Source organism: Pyrgilauda ruficollis, unplaced genomic scaffold (genome assembly GCF_017590135.1).
Source record: "Pyrgilauda ruficollis isolate IOZ18807 unplaced genomic scaffold, ASM1759013v1 scaffold74, whole genome shotgun sequence".
Taxonomy (NCBI): domain Eukaryota; kingdom Metazoa; phylum Chordata; class Aves; order Passeriformes; family Passeridae; genus Pyrgilauda; species Pyrgilauda ruficollis.
Genome location: NW_024529266.1, coordinates 108,414 through 133,345, shown reverse-complemented (window position 1 = coordinate 133,345; position 24,932 = coordinate 108,414). Strand labels below are relative to the sequence as shown.

At 34.0% G+C, this 24,932-nt stretch overlaps 1 protein-coding gene across 2 annotated transcripts in view; it reads right to left on the bottom strand.

Annotated features, from left to right (window-relative positions):
* AP3B1 (adaptor related protein complex 3 subunit beta 1) overlaps positions 1–24,932 on the bottom strand; it is a 153,323-nt gene that overhangs the window by 39,224 nt on the left and 89,167 nt on the right. For both annotated transcript variants that reach the window (XM_041486109.1, XM_041486110.1), the window contains exons 19-22: positions 23,728–23,884; positions 20,905–21,079; positions 13,574–13,646; positions 12,553–12,659 (exon numbers count right to left, since the gene is read on the bottom strand). In XM_041486109.1, coding sequence (XP_041342043.1) covers positions 12,553–12,659; positions 13,574–13,646; positions 20,905–21,079; positions 23,728–23,884 — 512 coding nt within the window. The remainder of the gene's footprint in view (positions 1–12,552; positions 12,660–13,573; positions 13,647–20,904; positions 21,080–23,727; positions 23,885–24,932) is intronic.

Here is a 24,932-nt window from a genome sequence, read left to right as displayed (position 1 = left end):
CTAATGCACAGTAGACAACTCACAAGGACAAAAACCTGAAATAAGCACTGAACTCACTGCATGTAGACAACTGTATCAGCACTTCCTCAATACAGGAGAAGAATCTCTGTGTGTACCACACTACATCTCTTATACATGATATTGATGTGCCAATTTTCTCCAAGTTTTATTTAATTATACACAAAATATTTTAACCTAAACAAATCCATAGTCCTTAGACTGCAAAAAAATTACAGATCTGAGGCCATGATAACATTGTTTTTCTGTGTTTTGTTCTCCTTAAGCATTTTTTCCATCCTTAAAAAGCAAGAAAAAAAATCCCACACTAGTTAGTAGTCTGTGAAGCAACAGAGCTTTATTTATAACCAATTACCTTCCGTTTATTAGTTTAAATTTAAAAACATTATTTTTTTGACTCAGAAACAAAATTTGTGCTGTCAAAAGACACATTCATCCTTCACAAGGACATTTCTTTTCACACTCGTAAGAAGAAATGCCACTCAATCCCATCCACACTGCCCAGAACACTACAAGCAACACCAAGCACAGCATGCTGCCATCAAAAACCTCACCCCACGGATGTCTCTAATGAAGGCTCCACTGTACAGACACAGACACTGAATGTAGGCAGTTGCTGTGGCCATGGTTAAGGCCTTTAACTATGTGGATGACTGACGGCAAATTAGGTAGGTAACTTTCTCACCTACTTTTGCAATTATCTTGGTCCTACTAATGTAGAGTATTACTGCTACTATTGTCCAAGACTGCCACAGATTGTTAGCTCATTGAGCACAAATGCAGCAGCAGGAAGACTGTGACAATGACCATTATTAAAACTTAGTCCATTTAAAAACATCTTTTAGTACACAAATGTATTTCAGTAGTTCAAATTTATGATTCACCTAGCAAGCATACATTCTAATGGTGCTGCTGTTACAAAGGTCCTTCAGTGCAAACAGTAGAATGATTTTTATACTTTTTTTTCATAAAACATTCCAACGTAATAACAATAAAGTTTTACACAAACCTTTTTTTGCAGTCATCAACTCCTAAACTGCACTATGCAACTGAAAGATGTATTTTAGAATTCTTACAAATGTACCTTTCCCCCATTCTTCTGCCATTTTCAAATCAAGAACATAGTTGTCAGGGACTAGAAACAACAAGCAACACTTGCAACCATATAAACATGGAAATGTTTCTCAACCCAAGTGAACAAAAGTTAAAACGGAAAATTTTTACGAACTTCATAGAAAACAATATGAATTATGAAGATGCTAGAACTACTTTTTAAAATCTTAATATGTCAAGGCCCTGTTCACCAAGCCATTAGGAGAAAAGCATGTAAAAATGCGGTGCAAGTCTGGACTAAAATAAGCTTTTAAAAACCCATCTCTCTGATGATACAGTGTTTAATCATAGCACTGTTAAACAGCCTTTTAGAGTCCTTTTTCTCTCCAATATCCTCTAGAGTCTGTGGCACAGGAGGGCAGAAAACACTTCCAAATTATTCTGATTTGAGAACACAATGGCACATTTAAAAACAACCTTAACATGTGTTTGGAGGTGGGTAATGGAGGGTATCCTCTTCCTGCAACTGTTAGCAAGAACTTATAGAGCACATTAACATGTATCTGCATTGATATAATTTAAAACATTCCAAGACCCCCCATTTTAACAACTGAAACATCCTCACATTTCACCTACTTCGTACTGCTAGCCTGCAAGTCATGTGGCAACATTCTACTAGTGCACAACAGGGAAGATATGACCTATGATCAAACAATGATCAAACACTTATTTTCTCAAAAAGTTTTATTCTTAAAATTTTTGGACAAAAATCTCAGTATTACTCTTTGAATACCAGGTGTTTCATGCCATGTTGTGGTGATTCCTCAAGTAAAAGTGCAGATGCAGTCCTACATGCATCAACCAAAACCTGGTTATTTATTTTTTCAAGTATGCCAAGCTAAAAAAAAAAAAAAATCAAAATTTCAGCAATCAAGACATTTTGTTCGTTAAAAAGCATTTACTTCTATTTCCATATATATTTAACTAGTAGAATTTAATTTCAAAGCTTATAGACTCTGTGGATAGTTAGATATATGTGGAACTGGAATGAAATAATTTAAAATTACAAAGGACCTCTATGGCTTTTGGAGCCAACCCTCTCCAAGTACAAAAATCCAAAACTATAATCAGTCATTTAAAAAACCCACAAACAATACATAGGTGTAACTGAAGCAAGAAGGCTTCCAAAGAATTTTTGCCATAATAGCAGGAGTCTTTGAATGTGGAGACTATGAGAACTTATATTTTTAATAATTTCTACATAAAGCTCAAAATTTTCCTTCCTATTCTGATGTACAGTCCTCAAAATACTCATCATAGTCTCACAATGTTGTGCTGCAGATGGAATGTAAGAAATTTTATCACTGGAAAACTCAGCTTTCTGTGTTTATCAATTTATGTATGGTATGGGGGAAAAAAATTGAAATATTGTAACTTGCTGAACAGCAACTGCATAGACGGTTAAAAAAATTAATTCTTTCTGCAGACCTCAAAAAAGTAATGTATTAGGCATACAGTTGAAGCAATGAAGCTGAATTGACTATTAAGTATATTTCATGTGTGTTACATAAACATATATCAACAGCATTCTAGGTGATATAAAAATTTATATTCTATTTCTATTACAATTCTGGTTTTGCAGTTAAACAAACTTTGTCATTGGATCATCATTTACTGTGACCCTCTGAAAATAAAGTGAACACTGATTAGCATGTTTTCTGGCACATGCTGTGTCTCTGTCACTAAACAATGTCTTATTTTAAATTCTGGTTCAGAATCACTGCTTTGACAACTACTGCCACTGTTCAAGGTCTGCACGAAGCTTCAAACTGCATATTATCACCCATTGACAAACTCGACATTTTATGAAGAGCCCCTTCTCACTCTGACTTATCCTCCTTATCCTGTGTAAATAAGTAACGATTCATTTTATAACCTTGACTTTAAAGTCCAGCCCTTCCACCCTTTTTTTTCTTCTTCCTAAACAAGTGACAAAGAACAAGGAAGCTGATTGAAGGGGTCCATTATGTATCAACTTAAAGAAAGGCAAAGTGATTGATGAAACTAGCAGTCACCTTCACTGCTAGCTACAGCACCTGTATCCTTTTTGTCAAATGACCTGAAAATCCTGCTGACAGTTTAACATTCACCACAAGGATACACTCTCTAGTACTGTAGTTTTGAATATTTTTATTTGCTCAGAAATTTGTGGGAACAGTCTTTAAGATGGAATTACACATTTAAAATCAGCAGCAATTTGTATTTTCTTCACACAGATCTTGTGCCTTCTTAACAGTTACCTAGCAAAACTATTAAATAATACTTGCCAGTGAACTGGCAAACCATGGCTCCTCTGCAATTGTCATACATTTAAATTGTTCACGTTATAATCACTTTTACAGTAAGATTTGCCAATGATAAGAGAATCTTAATTTCCTATCACAGAAGAAAATCAGTTTCCAGGTGTCAGACTAAGTTTTAGAGCTTTTCAGTAACCATCATTTGAAAACAATACCAAACAAACAAAACCCTCCCTCACACTCCACTTTTTCTTTAATTATTCTTTTCAATTTAAATAATATTTGGCTACTTTAACGTGATTCTTGGTTAGCAGATCAAATAAAACTTCCTTGTACCCTCAAAAAGAAAATTAAAATTGCCAAACCCAAACCATTCCTATAGTACTGGAAATGGTCTTCTGCTCTCTGCATGAAATAAAATTTTCACTGGGAAAGTGACAACTGAGAGGCAGGAATACCTCAAAAAAATAACAACACTGCACCCCCCAATCCAGCTTTACTCTGTGTGGGACAGAGCACCATTTCCTCTGGGCATTTATTACCTGTTAAAAACCAATCTTTTGGTGAGTGGCAGTTCAGGGTTTTTGAGAGCAAGCTGCAATATTTCTTCGGGTCTGCAGAGTCATAATTAAAGCTGAACTGAGTGGAATTGGAGAGGGAAGGTCAGCGAGGTGCCGTATGAGAGATGAGGCTGGGCTGATGGGCACCAAATGAACAAATTATGATGGGCCCCACTCAATGTGATGAGGTCAAATGCTTGTTTCTACCCACTGACAGTTCAATTTCCCTGAAATGTCTCTCGGTTCTCTATGAGCTAATTATGAATGAAAAGTTATCAACTGCCCTCACCAAAAAGAGCTTTCTTGGAGCTTTTAATGTCAAAATATTGTTGGAAACGCATGCTGGCCAGCTTTTTAGCCAAACAATACCTAGAATAAAGTAAATACCATTGTTATACAATATACTCTCATCCTACAGCAAAGATATAAAACATTCTTCAACTACTCTTAAACACACAAGTAAAGTTTTATAAAGTAAACCCATATTAATATTACTGTTTATTATGAAAAGACAGTGTGCTTATAGTTTTCTATAACGTAAACATAACTTTTATACATAACTTTCAAATATTTCCATGTTAGTACTGATTTCCAAGAAAATAGTGCTGGATTTTTAGGTCTAAAGTAACAATGTCTAGGTATATTTCATCATATTTCACCATAACTCTAAGGTGACTGATAAAAATACATAGTTCTTTCATGAAACTTTAGTTTTCAAAGTGTCCTGCCTTTTTAAAATATTGTCTTGTGAATATTCAAGAACATATGGTAGCGTATACTTGCAAAGTTTTAAATAAACAGTAAACATAGAAATTGTTAAATACCCACAGAAAAAGTGGATCTTTGAACTGAAGGGAAAATAGAAGTGAGCAGACTTTAAAATAGCAATTCAGAACAGGAGTGTCTGAGAAATTTCAGACTACTTCTTTCCATAGAGAAATAATTTTGATAATTTATTTGGGCACAATTATTCGCTGCTTCAAATTTAAGAAATTAGAGAGTAGTTTAATGTTTTGATTCAGAATGCTATGTTGTTTTTCCTTTATTACACAGCTGTTTCTCTTTGATATATTTACTTACAAGTCAGGAATTTTAAAGCAAATTCCTAGAAGGGATCAGAACTTTACTTTGCGAAGTATTTTTACATTTGCAATCTACACATATACTTGGCACTGCACAAAATGGGACTGTCTGAAACCATGAATTACACCAACTTCTAAATTATACCAATTAATGAAATTACAGCATACACATAGTTACAGCAGGATGTTAAAGTCAGAGTGCATCTGATATATATTGATTTATAAATTAGAATTATTTGTCTGGTGTTTAGAATTTCTCATAAATTCTAACAGGAATAATGTAAACAGAAACTTGTCAGTAAGTGTTTTGTAAAATTCAATACATTTTTAAGGTCATTTAAAGAAAGTGTCTAAAATAACTGCAAGAGAATAAGAGAAATAACTCTAATGACAATGTTGAAAGCAGTCATCTATGTGTGCAGCACCTATAGCTGCAACATAAATGTATGCCTGAAGGTTTTCAGTAGAGCACAGTATTAAATTTACCACTATAACAGTTGCTGTCACTGTGGTTGGTATACTGTCTTATTAGACACACTAATGATCAACTGTTATTACAACAACAACAACAAAAAAAACTATGCTGCACAGAGTCTTCATGTTAAAGTACCACAATTAAGAACAGAGAAATACAGTTCATTTATTACAGAACCTTTTCAGGAAGTTGGTTTTTTTCTAATTCTTATTGTAATTGCATTGTTCTAATCCTGTATTATAAAGGCAGCTGCTTGCCTATCATTTGTACTTTCCTCGTTAATCCTGACTCAGTGAATTAACCTTTAATTACAGCCGTTAAAATTGAAATGAGCCTCTTGTCTGGCTGGGGCTGCCCCCTTCCAGTGCATGAGACTGATGAAAATTTTTAGGGTCAATGAATATGTCCCATGTCATGTCTGATAGATGCTAAAGATGTGAGGAGGTAAATGTTACCTTAGAAAGATGTGGTTGAAATTTTTAAGAGCTACATTTATTGACAAAATAACAGAAAAATACAGCTTAGGTTACCTCTCTCTTCTGTCTGAGTTAGAGCATAACACACATACAGACACACTCTGTTTTACACACATTACCACAATACACATTAAAAGAATAACTTATGGAATCATCATAATGCATCACACACGCTTGTTTTTAAACACCTGCCACCAACCCTGTTTACAGCAGCCCTATTTTAAGGAGCACAATAAATGTATTCTTCATGTTGGAAAGAAAAAGAAGCATTATTTCAAACTCTGCCATAAACCTAAGCATCTAATGATATATAAAAAAATTATAAGTTGGATTAGATTTAAGGACAGTACTGAATTTTAATGGAAGGCAAAAAATTATCAAAGATGTCTTCACAGTAACCTACTTAACTGAGATTCTGTTTTGCAATATCCCCACAATTTAATTTCTATCTTATTTATAAGACTTTAATATTGCAATTGCACTTTATTTTGCTATTTTGGCACTTTTATTTTTAAATACAACATTTGAATGCTGGGTTATTCTTTGTAACTCAAAGATAACAAAACAGCAAAATAGCAATACAGCACTGAATCAAGTTAATCAGTGATGTGGTTATTCAGAATACGATTACATTAATATACAAGTTGGTAACTAATTACACATTGTATTTACATAATTTTTATAATTATAAATAGTATCTCATTTATAGTGTATATATATTTGAAGAAAATAAGTTGAAGATTTTGAAGTGCAAATTTTTTTAAGAATGAATGCATCTAATAAACATGAGATGTGTATTTTTAAGGCTTAAACATTATTAAATATCACAAATGTAAATGCATTTTTAAGTAAAGAATAGAGGTGAAATGACAAGCAAGTAGTGTCAAGGCAAGCGATTTTTTTCTTTCAAGCTAATATTTTTAGAAGTATGTGGAAACAATTTATGAAAAGACAGTATAGCTTTCAAATATCTGATGCTACACATATTCTCTGTAGCCAATTTAAGAGCATCCACCTATACACCAATTTTATAGGAACAAAGGCAAAAAAAAGTATGTGGGAGTCTTTTTTTCATTTCTTCTTCTTCTAGCTTGGCAATAGTTAATATCTGCTGATGAGCAGCTACATTCATTTGTAGATTTCCAAGTGCTTTCCCAAGGTGAGTAAGCATCATTATCCTCATTTTTCAAATGGAAAACCAAAAGATTAAGATACTCCCTCCAGATCACACAGCAAGTAGTAAGCCAAAAATAGAACTCATTTTCCATATGTAACACCCAGTTCTGTATCCACTGGACTACACTGCCTTCCCACAAGCATCAGTCACACCTAATCAGCCACATAGCTGAATTTCGGGTGGCACTAAGACAAAGTTATTTTTTAACTCCTAAATTTAAGACTATGCCTTTTAACTTGCTTCCCACATACAAACCTTCCTGGGCACCCTACTAACATACACTGTAGAATGTGGTTTCAATTACGCATTATGCCAGTTAAAAATCTTGCAGGGCACAACAGGGACTGTTCCACAAGGAAAAAACCCACCTTCACAAATTAAGCTGTAAACTGTAGAACTACAAAAATATCTCTGCCTAATTTTGTGGTCTGCAGTTGTGGTCAACAACACAAGCCAAGCCATGAACATTCCCAGGAATAGGATACATGTAGACTGTCTTGTGGCACTTTTTCCCTTCACCTCCCCATAGTAAACCTTCCCAATTTCAATCTGTATATTAAAACATGGGCTTCAGAAGTATAATGAAAGGGATAAGACTCCTTACAGGAAGCTAAGAAACAACACCGCAAATGGTAAGCTATAAAAATAATAAAATTCTATCATACACTTGTGTTATCTTAACACAGAACTACAAAATCTTATGATAAACGAGATGTGGTTAATATTGAAAGCTTATTTAAAAGCATCCTCTTTTGCCAGAGTAAAAAATTTTACAAGCATCCTTAAGAGGGTATGGATATACTTACAGAAATGTAAAACTAATTATTTGAAAAACAATGGTAATTGATCAAAATCTGCATGAGAACAATGGGCAGAAGACCACCATTGCCCACAATCTGCTGCTATCATAAGTGGTTGCAGTATGTCTCTTTCATGACAATAACAAGTTAATGTTTCTTCTGATGCAGCCATCCGTGAGGTAAGCACTCAGACCAAAGCTTATATGAATGACAAATGTACATAGTTAAAGAATAATTGCTGCTTGCAAAGCTCTGAAAAAATAAATAATGAAGTGCATGACAATAACTATTTGGAGGATATACTATTTATGTCTCTACTGCATGATTTTGAAAATTCTCAAAACACCTCATGCTAGCCTTTCTTGCAAACTGCATACCAGACTACAGCCGTTATATAACCCATCATTGCAGCCTTTGTGTACCCAGTACTTCTAAGCAGAGATGCTTCAAACAGGAAAAGAGTCAATCTTAAGACTTGTTATAGTGGAATTACAAACAGCCTAAATGGACAAACCACCTAAATTATAAGAAAGGCTTCCCCTCTAAAGACTGTGTCAAAACCATTTAAGGTGTTCTCCTAGTCTGAAAATACCTTTAATTAAATATTGAGGGAGTTCATGTTTACTATTTCTCAAGAAATTCTCTAAGTCTGTACTCAATTTAAAATGAAATGTATTTATCACCTGATTTGACAGGTCTGCAGCTTGACCTTGACTTTTGACAAAAGCTATTATTTTTTCTTCATACATCACCACTCCAAAGAAGCTCTTGAAGTGTACATTGGTCAGAAGTTCTTTAGAAGATAAGAAACAGAAAACAGGATGATGTGTTCCTCCCTTCCTAAACAGTTTCCCTGGAATGCCACGTAGTAGGGAACAATAAAACATACTATTGGTAGCAACAACTATCATGTAAAAACACTGAGTATATTGAATAAAACCTTAGTGAGTAAAACAGTACCACGTCTAAAATTATACCTTGATTCTATATGCAGAATAATTGATAGCAAGTCTGAATCGCTGCAACAAATATTTTTATAAGCACTTCCCTGCTAAAACAAGAGTTTTCTCCCCCATTTGGTAGATGCATTTTTTGTGACATTTTCCTAGTCACCCCTGACCTTTTCCCCAGACTATCCTATTGGGGGCAGGGAAACCATTTTCTCTCCTTAAAAACTACCCAACTCAGACCATACAGCCACAAACTTTTTTCCTCATCCAACTTCTTCTCTCACCAGAGCTTACACAGACCTGTCAGTTCTCCCTTCCATGAACACTGTTCTGAACCATAACAGGTTTCTTGCTACCAAAGAAATATTTCCTTCTCACTAATTTTATTCATAAAAGCATGTGTCATTTTTACCAGTTAATTATCCTATGCTGTATACTCAGGAGTCTCTACATTTAGGAGATACATTTTTACTATCTAAAATACTAATGAGAAAAGCACAGGTGGTTTAGCTTTTTTTTTTTTTTTTTTTAATCAGCTGTGTGACAGGTAGGAACAGATCACTCCCCTCTTCGGCTTCTCTCCATTACTATAGCTCTCCTCTCTCATTCCTCTCACCATTTTTGCTTGAAATATTAACTATTGTAGCAGATTTTAATCCTCCCTGTCCTTAGGTCAGTCATGAGTTTGCTTTCAATTTCTCTTTTTTCACTTTATAACACCCCTTTTGGGGAAAACATTAATTTTCAGTGTTTTCAAATAACTGCTTCACACCGACAGCTTGCAGTTTTGTCTTGCCTCCTGGTTTTGATTCACACTGCATCTTCACATATTTTTCAAAACTACAAATTATTAATCTGAAACTCAATCAACACCAACTGCAGTTTCCTCAAGCACTTAGTTTTGCTGTCACTTGCCTGCATAGCATGAGAGTCCTCACAGAAGCCTCCAGTGACCTCAGTTACCTGATTCACTCAAATCTGAAGATGAGCCACACGTACCAAGGCAGAAGAATGCATACAGATTTACTACATTTTGCTTTCAGTTGGAAGAAGGTTATCCATGAATTACAACAGAATTTTGTTTTTCCTGGAACAAACTATAATACGCATGCATTTATATGAGGGGGAAATGTACTGTATGTAAACATGATGATAAAAACAAATGAGCCACAGGACAAAGCATTAGATTGTGCAGTTTCCATTCAAGAATATTTTGGTTTTGTAAGTTTCCCCATAACTGTAAAACCATTCTTGTATTTATACTTTCTTTGTAACACTCAGCAGCTATGAATTTGGAAGTTAAAAGTGTTCTGAAAGCTGTATCCAATCAGTCCTGAATTATATGAATAATAGACTGCTCGACATATTCCAAGATAACTGGCTGCTACATTTCTTTGATATTAGGGTCATATACTGTACTTATCTATTTTTACTCCATGCTTTCCATTGCTTAGTAATAAATTAATTTCTCACCGTTAGTTTGGCATGTGCCCTACAGTTATATTCACTTTCTCTCCCACTGAAGGAAGAAGTTTTCTAAAGTATCTTTAGAATTAGGCATCACAGATTAAATTCAAAATACTATTTGAAGATGCACCGTCCCACATAAAGTCTTAAAAGCCAGTTTAATATTTTTATTTTTAGAAAATTACCTGGTGGTGCTGAACATCATGGGATTATAGTTGCACACATGTAAGACTTCTTAAAACATATGGATATAATTTGAAAGAATGAGTTTTAACTTTAGTATTTAATTTCCGTTGCTCCCTGGTGCAGAAAACTCAGCAAATGACCTCATGTAAATCTGCAACTATCAATGGCAATGAGAGCTGAGCTTAGATCTGAAAACTGAATACAGACCAAAACATAATCACCATCCAGGCAGAAACAATTAAATCTTAGATGATCTGGGTTCTTTCCAGAGCAGAGAGAATGAGGAAATGTTCCAGTTTCTTTGCTGGTTACCAGACCTCAGTAATACTGAGGAGGCAGTTTGCACAGTCATTATACAGAACAACTTCTACTCTTCAGCCTACACCTTCTAGCTCTGTTTATCTAACAGCTCTATTTCTTTGTAGGTGTCTTCAGAAGAATGCGGAGAAGCAGTTTAGCAAATGAACAGTGGCAATCATGAGGAAAGCAAGCATGAATATGGCAGTAGAATATATGCTCATGTACTGCAGACAATGAAAGGAATAAAGACATTGGCAAGCAGGAGCACCTAAGCCTCTGGCATTACAGACTGCTATCTCTAATTTATCCTCAAAAGTGCTAATTTTGAAGTAAAGCAAAGAACCAGAGCAATTCTTAAGCTAACCCAAAGCCAGGTAATGACAGCTTGTGTTTCGAGCTGTCAAAGCCATACAGGATGGCAAAAAGGCGAATGTGGTGTGCAATCAAAGAGTAACACCACAGCTGTTGTTAAACACAGACTTGCCACCTTACACTGTACAATGTTCTACAAAATAACATGGAAGAGAACTACTGGCATCTTCAGACTGTGTGACACATCAAGGGCTACACATCAGTTGTAGTGACTGCATGTCCACAGATTGTTACTGGCCTGCTTGAAATTTACATTACATGCTAATTTTCCTAGATAAGGCTAATATCCAACAAATTATCTGAAAATCTCCCACTTCAACACCAAATCCTGAAGCCTGTGAACAGGAAACTGAATAAGGTCATAAGCAAAGGTCTCCTATTTCTTGAAACAAATCACTCATGTAACTCCTTTACTCAACAAATATTTGGCGTTGCAAACTACTGTTTCCTATATCAGCACAAAGTAGGTTACCAGTGAGTATTAAAGTTGCAGCGTAGGCTCTAGACACCAATCTCATTAGAAACAAGGCTAGGCGAAAAAATGCCTGTTTCTCTGGTATTTTGTCTGGTCACATCCATCCATTTTCACATGGATATGCACCTTATGTTATACCACTGCAATTCCTATTTAAATTGCAAATAAAAATTGGACACACACAAAATACTAAAGAAAACCCAATTGAAAGAGAACAAACTACTATTCTTTCCCACAATAAAGAATACACTCTACCTCCATGAGTTTGCTAACCCTAATTACACCTATAGTTTTGAGATTCCCTAATGGAAAGTACTACAAAGCACTAACAGAATGAATCATGACACATACTGATACACCACTGATTGTAAATCTATACTCTTTTTATTCACACCCAGGGGCTATGTTTCATATATTTATGAAAAATTACTTCCAAGTAGCAAAATGTCATGATTGGAAACATGTATGGTAAACCAACAGACTGAGTATTAGCAAATATGTGATGTTCTTGTAGCTTATTTTTGATAGTGTAACAGATCAATTATTTGAAAGACCTCTGTCATTTGGATACTTAATTTCTGAATTAAAGTTTCCCTGAGGCAAAGAAAAAGACAATTTGATAGACAACGTTAAAAATCCTTGAAGGCATCCATCTCAGACATGCAATATTCATACTTTTCTCCACATTTCAGAATGTAATTACAGATCAAAAAATGCTGCCAGACTTGCATGTAAACCATAATTTCATATAAGACTTTTATAAGTGAAAGAACTGTAAAAAAAAACACCTTAATGATGGCCTCAAAATATGTGAAATGCTTAAACTCACATGCACCATCCCACTTTTTAAAGGCTACTTACATCAATGACTGATGAACTCGACAGACTTAATCCCTCTAGGTCTGCTGCTAAACTTGGGGACAAAACAGCTGCTGTAGGAACTGCCACAGGAGTTGTTACAGGACAAACTAGAAGCAAAAAGGCAAGAGATAACGTAAATGGAGAAACAATTTAAGATACTGGGAAAGACAGTGATTTTTTTTCATTGCACAAAAAAGTTTCACATCCTCATCTCAATGTTATATTCTTGTATATATATTTGATGAACATTGATTGATGAATATATTGATAGTCATACTGATGAATATTTGAAGAATATGTTATATTCTTTTTTCTAAATATAACATTACTTTTCCAGACATATAGCCCCAATACTCAGAATAAGCAATGAAAATACAAATGCAACTTACACATGAACAGACCATGTGATTTACTTTGAAAGTATTTTCTCCTCCTATCCCATTTTTCCTCTATTTTATCCTTCAGTTTGATACATACTATGTAGCACTTTTTCATTTACAGGCTACATGCAAAGTACATGTTAATGCATTCTGATGTGCTGCACCTATAGAAGTAAACTTTAAGAAGGGTACAACAAGCATAGCCAAAAAACAGTGCCAGCTTTATCTTACCCTTCCAAGATTATCATTTCACACTGTTCTTCAGAAATGTGATTTTCAGCATTTTAATATAATACCATAATTGTTTCATAGTTTGCACAGGCGCTGTACTAGTAACATCCATTACTACCTGAGAAAATAAGTCCACTTTAACAAGTCCAGACACATACAAATTCTCAAAGTAAATGTTTTATATGGTGGGAGAGTCTAAATTTTGAGAAACAATTTCTCAATTACAAAACAAAATCTTTAAGCACAGTAATAACTGTGCTTAGAAATAACTTGACAGTCTAAGCATTTATTTTGTCAGGAAATTGGTAAAATAAATTAACATAATCAATGTTTCATACATTTAAATTCATTCAATTAACGGAACTGAATTTATGCCTTGGGAAAAATGAGGCTTTAATCAAGATACTTACAATCATCTAAATCTAAGAGAAACACATCTTGGTTTTTTGGAGTCTTTATATCTTGGACTGGTTTTTCTTCTTTCTGTCAAAATACATGAATATTTCATCTTTCACCATATCAGCAAAAGAAAAGCATTTAGTACTTTTATAAAGCAAGTGCATTTATTTTACTACTTCATAAAGCAAAATGTATCCATTTTCAGGGCGTGGCATCCAGAGAATTCACATAGAAAGATTTTATATAGTCAAACTGTACCAAAATTGAATTTCTGTAGCCCCTGTATTCATCTAATTTTAATAGTTGCTGCTACCCAGAAAACATTTGGTGACAGATTAGATACTTCTGTTGAGACCATGAAAAAAAAAAAAGATGCTATCTCTTTAAGACAAAAGATTTGTGTACTAACATTTCTGTTTTCATGTGAAAAACAGGTCCAGATCTGTTTAATAAGAAAGAGAGTGCTATTTGCACTTATCTAGGAGCACAGAATTCTGTCCAATTATCTACTGGGGTTTACTTAACAGGAAGTTGATTTTTGTCACCAAAATTTTTCAGTTTTAAGCTTGAGATGAGTTCTAAAAGAATTGGCTGTACCTGAACTAAAGACTAGAGAAGTAATAATCCCAGTACCTTGACAAAGTATTTTAAAAAAAATTGCTTCAATACTTAAAAAAGTTCAAAACAAATCTCATAAGAGCAAGTGTTGGCCATACCTACAGAGCATGTCTAGACAGTGGTGATTCAGGAAAGAATTCAGTGTGTTACAGCTTAGTGTACACTGCCAGGAGGGTGGTTTAGTATAAAGCATTGATTTTTGGATGTAGCCAGAAACCTGTGTATCAAGGAGTTTTGTCATCATGTTGTTCCTGCCCACTCTAAAGCATCTTTCATTTGTGTCAGCTGAAGAATTTCTTCTACCTTCATTCTTTCTGGCTCACATACCAAGCAGAAGGCTTTGAGATTTTTTTATAAAACATATCAACTGCCTTTAAACCTTAAGACATTGCTCACTACCCAAGTTATTGCAAGTAATTTAAACGTAGTCTTTCCAGCAGTCACACTTTCTAGTTTACCTGTTTCCTCTTAAACAGTACATGACAGCCAAATACATAGAGAAATATTTTACCACTTCTAATAAATTAACAGGTCTAAATGAATCAGTAAATCTCTTTATGCCCATCTAGTTCATAATTTTTTGAGCATTTCAGACACTCAGGATACAAATTTCTAGAAGAGACTGGAGTGAACTCAGCAGGCAGAACCACTTTCTTTAACTGGTACCATAGAATAAAATGACACCTCTTTTCTCAAGGTGCATTCCCTTTCTTCTGGTCTCTCAGCTTGATAGTTAATTGCAAGCAAATTATACTAATGAGTTTATTTTTTTTCAATTTTGCAAGACATTCCGTGGCTCCCTCCAAAAAACATGAATGAAGCTAGCCAATACTGTTGCTGTTTGAAGCCATTGATGTTAATGACTACCAGGTTTGACCTCAGCCATGACGACATCACTTATCATGTTCCCATAAATACCATAGCTCAAACAGACAGTAGTCACTTGATCCCTACAGATATGCTTCAGGTATTCTGGGAGCAGAAACATCTTGTGGAATGAAAAGAACAGGAGTCACTATTTTAAAAGTTATTTTAACATCATCATACTTTGATGGTCCTTAACACTATGGTCTTTTGAGTGTTCTAGTGCTGGTGATTTATCTGAAACCTAAAACTCCCCTGGACAAAGAAAATATTACAAAAAAACTTTAAAATGGTGTTGAAGTTACACAATTAAAATGGTGTTGAAGTTACACAATTAAAATGGTGTTGAAGTTACACAATTAAAATGGTGTTGAAGTTATACAATTATATGTTTTGTCCAGAATTAGTGAGGGACCCCTGCAGATCCAAGTTTCTTGAATTCCATTCTGCTTGCAACTACCAGAATTTTCTTTTGAGGTGTGTTTATTAACAAGCCACTAAGCTTGTTTTGGCTACTTTTGTTTTAGAACTGTGAAGTAAGGACAAATAGTGTACTTCATAAGCTACACGTTCTACTTGAATTACTCATGTCAGAGACATGATTTTGTAACAGTCCTTCTCATGAATTCCAAGCCACTTTATAATATCATTTGATGAATATTTAGCCCTGAATCTCAGGTTTAGCTGTAATTTCCAGCACCTTTACTATAAATTATGTATCACACCTTTTTCCTGAACAAGAAAACTCTTCAGAAACCAAAACAGACTAAAGGAGAATTCAGTTAAACAAAAGGCAAATATATTAAAAATATCCTCAATTTCTGAACTCTTTCACTGTCTGTCCCCACTAATCCATAAGACACAGTTCTACCTTCAACTATGATGAAAGTTCAAAGCTACAGCTTTATATTTGCTAAATATTTCCACAGAGATGGGATGTCTCCATCTCCTTTTATTATGCAGCCAATTAAAAGTCTCTAAAAAGTGGCTCAAGAGCCATACAAGGATGAGAATTCTATATGCTTTAATACAAGTTTCTAAAATATTAGGAGTCACTGCCAAAGAATCCTTACTGTTTACTGAAGACAACTAAGATGGGCAGCCTAAGTCACAAATAATACCAATAGCATGCTTCAGTTTGCCTCTTCTGTCACAAGTACAAAAAGTACACAAAGCTTGATGTCTACTTCTATAAGGTGAAATCCATCCTTGCACTGATATTACTTTGAATCTACTACATAAAAAATGTTTAAAAATGTGGAAAAAATCCTTCAAGAGAATTTACTTCTTATAGTTCAAAACAAAATAAAATGGTCCTAAAATAAGGCACAAAAAACCAAATTACTGAACTAATGTATGGCAAGGAAAACTTTCACTGCGCATTTAAGTGTATCTGTTATAAAGAACAAGCAAGTAAACAATTCCACTAAACAGAAAACAAAAACTGCACAAACCTGACCCTACCATATGGGAAATGTAAAATCAAGGGCTAATTAAATAAAGATAAAGCTAATGTTTAAGTGTCATCATGTCTTATTTCCAACTTCAGTCGAGTACTCAAGAAAATACTGGGCTACTCATATATGTGTTTGGGTGCTATACATACAAAACCCACACAAATATTTTCATGCTTATATGTATTTCTACATATGGGTATGTACATTAATTGTGTGCAATTCTGTAGAAAACACCAAAGAAATCTATTTATATGGGTCCTGCCTATAAGAAACATGATTATTTTTAATTTGTTTTTTCCAAGAAAAGAAAATTGATTGGCTATCTATGACCAATAAATAGTCAATGACTGCAGATATTTCAGTTGAGTAAAAAAAGCTTTGCATTTGAAATCTAGACAATAAAAAGGTTCTGACGTGTCTGACATTTCTCTCTAACGCAATTTTTCATATTTTTTTTCTTAAAACTAAGCCTACAATATAAGCCAAACAGTATTCTACCAAGAAAGCCCACTATGGGAAAAGCAGAATACTAAACAAAGAAGTTAAGGTATATTCCATCAAACATTTCTCCATTTGCAATTCATCTTGATAATAGAGATAGAACCTGGTAAATGCATATAGGACTTGAAGCAGGGAGATTTCTCTTGCTCAATGCATAATTCATGTGCTCCGCCTGCAAAGTGTGTAAAATGAGAATTTCACACCGCAGCATGAGCCATGGAGCTGCAGAGAAAAGGCAGATGAAATCATATTCTGCTGTGCGAATTTTATTTCTTATCCTCCCAATATTTATACAAAACCATCACTGACAATCCAAATGCATTGACAGATCACCCACTGTTTCCATTGTGTTAGCACTTGAAAGGAGATCAGGCAGAAAGATAGACAATTTGTTTTTGTATATTTTTTAAATAGTGGATCAGGTTTTTAACAGCTGAGTGACTGTATTATACTTGTAGAAGGAGGTCAACAGTAGCTGATTTTAAAATCCCACTGCAGAGACACCTACTTATACATGCATCATCCTCAAATCTGCATTTTAGCTCTACAGTATTCATGCTTACAGTATAGTATGTATCTGAACACCTCAAATTATCCATATTTCAAAATGATATAAAAGACTGCAGTACAAGAGACTGACTTTTCGATTCACTGCAGCTCAATTACAGTGAACACAACAGCTTTTTCAAAACGATTTGTCAGGAGAAAAAATACTAAACCATTAATAACATACTCAGGAAAATAATCTGAATTTTTTGTAGTGTATTTTAATGCCAGTAAGTGCAGGGACGTATACAGAAATTAAGCTACAGTATGAATGTAATAAAACCTTTTTTATTAAGAAAGTTTTGTAGAACATGGAAATGGCACCCAACACAATATATAAGGAATGGTAAACATCACCCAAAACATCTGCTATGTAACATTGCTCATAATGTGTGGCAAACTGAGAAACCATAAAAATAGAGCTCACTAACCACACTTCTTTTATTATTATGTATTCCAAAAATCTTTTCAGTTTTACTGAAAAGGAAAGCCTAATGAATAATCTCCCATATAGACTGCCCAAATTAAGAACACACTACAGCAGAATAACATAAGCAATGTCTTTTCTAATGACAAACTATCAGAATAAAGCAGGCATTTCTGAGAGCCTGGCAGAGACCATCTGTTTCCTGTGTGGTCTGAAAATAAGCCAGGAAGGGAGCAGAAAAAAAAAAAAAAAAGAGTGGTTCTTTTAAAATGTACCTTGACACATAAGAGGTCTATATATAAGACTTTACCTATAATCTTCTTTAAAGTTTGTTAAAAATTGTTTTTTCTTTCCATCTTGGAAGTTGTTATCTAGGTTACCATCAGTTACCTTCATCTATCATTACCGGGCCCAAAACAGGTCTCTATCAAAAAAACCTATTAAGCTAGTTAGCATAGCAATCACCTTTAACAAAAAATACCTGTGTTTCTTTTCCCCCATCCCTTTATCTAGTTACATGTCTAAAAATAAAAAAGTACTAGCCCTTTTATTAAATGTGCTAATTTCTAAATGAAAAAGAATTTAAGGAACATTTAGCTTCTGCACAGTGAGGTCTATGCTTTTCAATAATCTCCTCGTTACTTTTCTTGCTGCCATGCATATAAACACATTGCTATTTGTTTTAATGTCTTGTGATGTTTAAAAGCTCTGTAATTTTTCCCTTCTCTCCTTCGACTCTACTCTTATCAACTCTTCTGTCAACTGTTTAAAAATACTTCTTGTTATTAACACATTTCCTTTTACGTGTTTCTTAATCAAGTAAGACTTCAGAACTACTGCAATGTTCCTTCTCTTCCCTTAAAATCCAAGGCTTTGCAACTTTCCATTGACTTCAACAATTCAATCACAAGCTTCTTGGACATTCCAGCTCTCATATTCAGTGTATTTGACTTCACACATTCTGCTGTTTTAAAATACAAAAAGCTTCTTTATGCTAGTAGTCCTCACATATCCTGTGAAAGAACCAAACAGTTTAGAGAACTGTAGTGAAAGAAATTATCAACACGGTGTCAATATCCTGAGAAAAATTGAAAAATGCACCAGAAAGAAGATAGCTTGAGCATGGCTTTGCAGTGCCTGCTCAGAAGCACATAAGAGTATGTGTTACTTTCTGGTGAAAAAATATTGTGATGACGTGAGAAGCTGCAAACTGTTACAACTAATTCATGTCCCATCAAGTATCAAAGCCGTTTATTCTAAGTAGATTTGAGTTGTATTTTTTGTGCTACCATTTTTTTGCAAGATCCAGTCTGGATGCTCTAGAAGAAAAAAGCTTTTGACACAGGTGTGTTACCCAGTGTGTTATTTGGGCAGGAAACTGATCAAACCATTTCGCTTCTCAGGTAACACAGCCTCACTTCATCTTTTGTTCTACTTGGTTGAAGAAGGGAACGGACTAAAAGTTAAGGTCACAACTGAAGAGCTCTTAGGCACATCTATAAAGTTGCAAACAAAGATCATGCACAATATAACTTCAAGATTTAGAGAAACTGAGAGCCTTGCCTCCTTATTTACAAGAAATACACACCTCAACAGCTTAATTAACTAATGGACTTACCTCTTAACTGGTCAAAACACACCTATACACCAGCTTCAAAAATTGCTAGAAATGCAACAAAGGATGTCTATTTTGACTATCCTGCCATCTATACAGAAGTCTGGACTGAAATGGCTTAGCTTAATTTAAAATGTATTAAGAGTTTCACTTGATTTTCAATACCACATATCAGAATTTAAATGGAAACTTCTGAGCTACAATTCTACTCTTCAACTTTTTTTTGTAAATATATAGAAAGAATTGCATAGGAAGTATTTGATAACAGAAAAATAAATCTCAGAAATTCTTTTACTCTTCTTCCTGAACAAATTTAGCAAGAAGTTCCTCATTTATTTATTTTTAAATACAAAGTAGGTGGTTACACAGTAACCAATTAATGCTAATAGCATGAATAGTTAGTTCTATAACACTAGTTTGAGTAATGAACTTTACGGACTTTTTCTTCACTAAGGTAAGCAATTAAATCCTAACTGACACATGAACGGCTCTGCTGCATGTTTTTGCATCTTCACATATTTGGAAACCAATTAAAAAAAATATGTATTTTAAAGCTAGCTTTCTTAAAACAGGTATGAAAGAGCAAACAGAATTTGAAGTAACAGAACTCTTTATTCCTATCAAACACAGACAGCAAGTAAAAGTTGATTGCTCATTAGGAATATTAATGCTACTGATCTATATATACATCTCAGTTATAGATTCATTAACTGTACTATTCTCAATTTTAATAGAAAATTTTAAAACTAAACTAAGAGTTCTATTAGAACATCTTTAAACACTTAAGAAACAGTGTACTAACATTTGGTTCTTGGTTTTCTTTCATCTCAGACCCAAGTACTACAGCTATACTTTAAGATTCCATTTTAATAAAATAACCATCAATGTGCAAGTATTAAGTTTCATCGGTTCAACAATAACCTAAAGATTAAATTTAAAACTAATTAAGTTTATTATAAAAGAATAATAGACTACTAGAAAAAACATTATGTTCTGTCTATAAAAAAAATTAAATTCTATTATTCTTCTTCATCCATATGGAGTAAAAATAACATAAAACTATAAACTGAAATTTTGTAATTTATATTTTTATAATTCAGGTTGTTATATAAATGCTCTTACTTGCTTAAACCATCAAACTACTTTTGGACTGGTCTCTCTATGAAAAGTAGAAATTTTTTTTTTTCATTCAAATACTGGTTTGTTTTAGTGTGTATAAACTGCTACCCATCTTCATTCCAACAGAAAGAAACATGGATGGATGGTTCTCCTATTTTATAGAGGCTTTAAAAAAATGTATTTTGCCTTACTAACCTTATTAGAGGTAGCATTTCTAGATTTTCCAGACTCAGAGTCGCTTTTAGAGTCGGATTCTGACTTGGATCCTGAAGAACATTCATCTGATGAAGTGTACTCTGTATCAGACGAGCTGGATGTTCTTCTCTTTTTGGAAATCCCCTCTGCTTTCTTTTTAATATCCTCTGCATCACTACATATATAAATAACATTAAGAGACATGTAAAACCACCACAGGAATCTGCTTGGGCAATATCCTACATCAGCATTTCAAAGTTTCATTAAATGAGTTTTAAGTCATGATTTCTCCACAACAAAAAACTCAGCTATGAACGAAGTAGTTTAAGACTACACAAAACCGTTCTATTACACTATACAGTACACCATCATATGTAGTCTAAACCAGTGAAACAATCAAACAAAATGTGAACACATGAAATATTAAAAACATTTGCACGCATCAAGCTTGTGACATTACAAAAGGAAGTGCAGCCACCCTCTAAAATAAAGATGCTTCCATACTACTCCACCTATGATGAACAGAATTTTCATGTATCATCTTTCTGTACAGTAATGCTGCTTAAAAAACCAACTGATTTAGTTTATTCCTTTGTTAATTCTTCTAAATAAACCTAGAAATGCATCACCTGCATCACCTAGAAATAAGATGTTTAACATCTACAAATTGTTCAACCCATTAAAGAGTTTATACACAAGAGCTGTTATATTCCTACACCTGTTATATTCCTACACCTTTGGTCACCTTGAATGCCTTACAGATTCACTCAGTGAAGTTCTGTTCACTCTACCAATGTTGGATTATGTTGGTCTGTGTTAACAGCTAGTGAATGTTATCTGCCTTGTTCATATCTAATAATACTTCAAATATCAATTAGTAGATTACTCTTTTGTCTCAGTGGGAGTTACTACGACAGTAAATTAAAATTGTTTTCTAACAGCTATCATGGTGCAGAAAAATTAATATTGCATATAGAAAAAAGCCCTCTGTTCTTGGATATGCAAACAACCATTTTGTATTTCTAAATCAGGTGTTTCATACACTACCTGATTCAGCTTCCTTCCCAAGACAATGAATTGGCTATTGAAGTGCTTGAAGGGTAACAAGGTCAACAATAATTAAACAAATCTAGACTACTCAACTATTAAGAGTCCCTTTGGACTCATATTAAATTGTTACACATTTTTGCTTAGCTTTAGGAGCAGTAGCAAAGAATGTACTAGGCTGCATCACTGAGATTGCAATGTTTTTGGATGAAAAAAATACAGAGAAGGAGAAATGAAAATCTGAAATGACAGAGATCAAAACAGAGTAAAGTCTTCCTCCTCTCAAGAGCCTCCTATGACTGAATTGCCTAAATAAAATTTAATCAAAATTATTTCAAATTAATAACATTTAGGCCATGCCTACCCATGTAACTGAAGCTAAAATGACCTCCCCAAATTTTAGTCAAAAGCATAAAGCAGTAAATTTGAAGCTTGCAAAGCTAAAAATGGAACTGTAGTACATGTCACAAAAACAGTGTAATGTAGCACATCTGATTGTTAAAATCATGATGAAAAATAGGTACTGAAAATTATGTTTCAGTATGACAACATTTAAAAACTTGCTTGAGGTAAATGACTTAAAACAAAAATTCACTACTATATACTGTTCAAAGTTTCTTCATGACAACAGAATGATCTGTATTTCATTCACTGCCATTTAACAGTAGCTGTAGTTGTATTAACAAATAAGTTGTTGTGAACCCATTATATAAATGAAGTTGTTTTTTAATAATTTATCTTTAGCTGAGCTTTAAAACTAGCTTTGAAGATTAAAAATGTTACTTTCTGCACATCAGCCAGTTTTGATGGGTAATAATTGTTTATCTTACTGCTTAAAATTTCAGATGTTATTCTAATGAAAAGAATTTACTGGTAACTAGCTTTTTAACTTTGCGATGATGAAAAGCCTGTATTAATTTAACCTACAGATTTCATTTGTTCTGAACAGGAAAAACAATATAAATCACTTTTAAAATCATTAAATCCTGACTTAAATTAATAAAGTCATAATTAGGGCATTATGCTGTGTTTGTTATGGAAGTGGCAAGGCGAGCTGCTTTAATTACTGTCTGTAATAAAAGGAGCAGAGTGTGTACTGCGCCCCAATCAGTGCTGTCAGCCACGACTGAGCTGAGCTGCAAACTCATCAAGTGAGCTGGCAGCAGACTACAAAGTAAAGGGCGATCGTGTCTGCAGAGGCCACTTGCTGACAGCAGTGGAAGAAACAGATTCATACAATCCAAGGTATTAGCCCCAATTACTCAAAATTTTAATGATACTTTAATACATGATAATGCTGTTGATAATAGGCAATCTTAAAAGCGCTAACACTTAAAATATCTTATGACCGTTTCCCTTCACAGCCCTTGCCTCTAATATTTGGATCATAATCTTTTTAATGTAACATTATTTAGAAAAATCAATTGTCTTAGTTACATAATGGCAAAGTGTTGAAGGACTTAATTTTAGCTCTCAGCAAAATTGCGGCAAAAGGTAATTAAGTGTTTCACACAACTATTTGATCACTTATTCAGCCTCCCAAGGTTACATCAATTTTCAACAAGCCACCCAAGATTTTACTGAAGTCAGAAATTAATTCCAAACACAAGACTAGTCTGATTAATGAAAATATGAACTAGGTTCATACCCTGACATCACTCTTTGGCCAATACACACTCAAAATAGCCTAATTAAAGGATTGGCATACTGGTAACAGGAAGAGTGCTTTATAAGCTAGTATCACAAAAAATTAAAACCAGCCAAACATTTACCTACCTTTCATTGACAGCTCTACATGCTTTCTTAGCAGCACTTTCTTTGCTGTCTGATTCACTGTCAGTTGATTCTTCACTGGGAGAGGAACTCCCACTACTCTCATCAGTGCTGCCTTCCTCTTTATCTTCCTTCTCACTTTCACTGTCAGACCCACTCCCTGAAATGAAAACAACCATTACAGTTTTGATCTAAATATCTTAAACAATTAGTATTTTAGAAATCCAATTTTGTTTTAAATTAAACAGTGGTTTGGTATTTTAAGATCCAGTTGCAAGCTTCAGTATTACCAACCCTGTAAAAAAAGCAAGCAAAGGAACTACTTTCCCCTTATATATACAAAATTTTGTTACTTAAAAACCTGTCCTCTTCAGCCTACAGTATTATACTTTTTCAAATTAGAAATTTGAGTAATAAATTAATCACATGTGGATTCTTCAAAGTTACATAACCCTATTAGGAGCTGGAGATGACCTCAAATTTTCTAGTCTTTACATTCGCTCAGCTGCAAAATTATCTTCTCAAACACTTGCTTAATTAGATAATCTGTTCTTAAATACCCACAGTGACTGTGATTGAATCACTGATTTAAACAAATTATTAATCCTGTAATTAATCATATAGTTAACAAATATTCAAATATCTGTAGTGAGTATATGCTTCTATTACTTCAGAAATCATTAATTTCAGTGGTACAATTCTTAAACATTTCTGCGTATTTCCTCAGTTTAGGAACCAGAAGGAAGCAGCTCTGTAAGATGACCCTCTTCCATTCAACTAGATGATGATAATTCTTTCAAGTCTCTAATGCTAAACATTTTCTATGTCTAAGGTCTGCACCTGGGAGAATTACGATCTTTTCTACATCTTAAATATACTAATATCTTCTGAAATGGCTGTCCTGGGGAACTGCCTATCTGACAACAAATGGTAGAAAGTTAAAAGAATCTCTGCTTACTGAACTTGATAGGCAGCTGTTACCCTCTTCATCAATATCCCCATTATAATAAACAGAAAACATCATGTAGAACTTGAGAGAAATAAGTAAGACAATTTGCTGAATAAATCTCATGAAAGACTACACAATTAAACAGATCTGGCCATTTATCAACACAGCAGCACATGCTATCAAAATAATTCTTCAACACCAATAAATTCCAAAAAACACTTAAGGCTCCCGACAACCAAGCATCTGGGCACTGCAAACA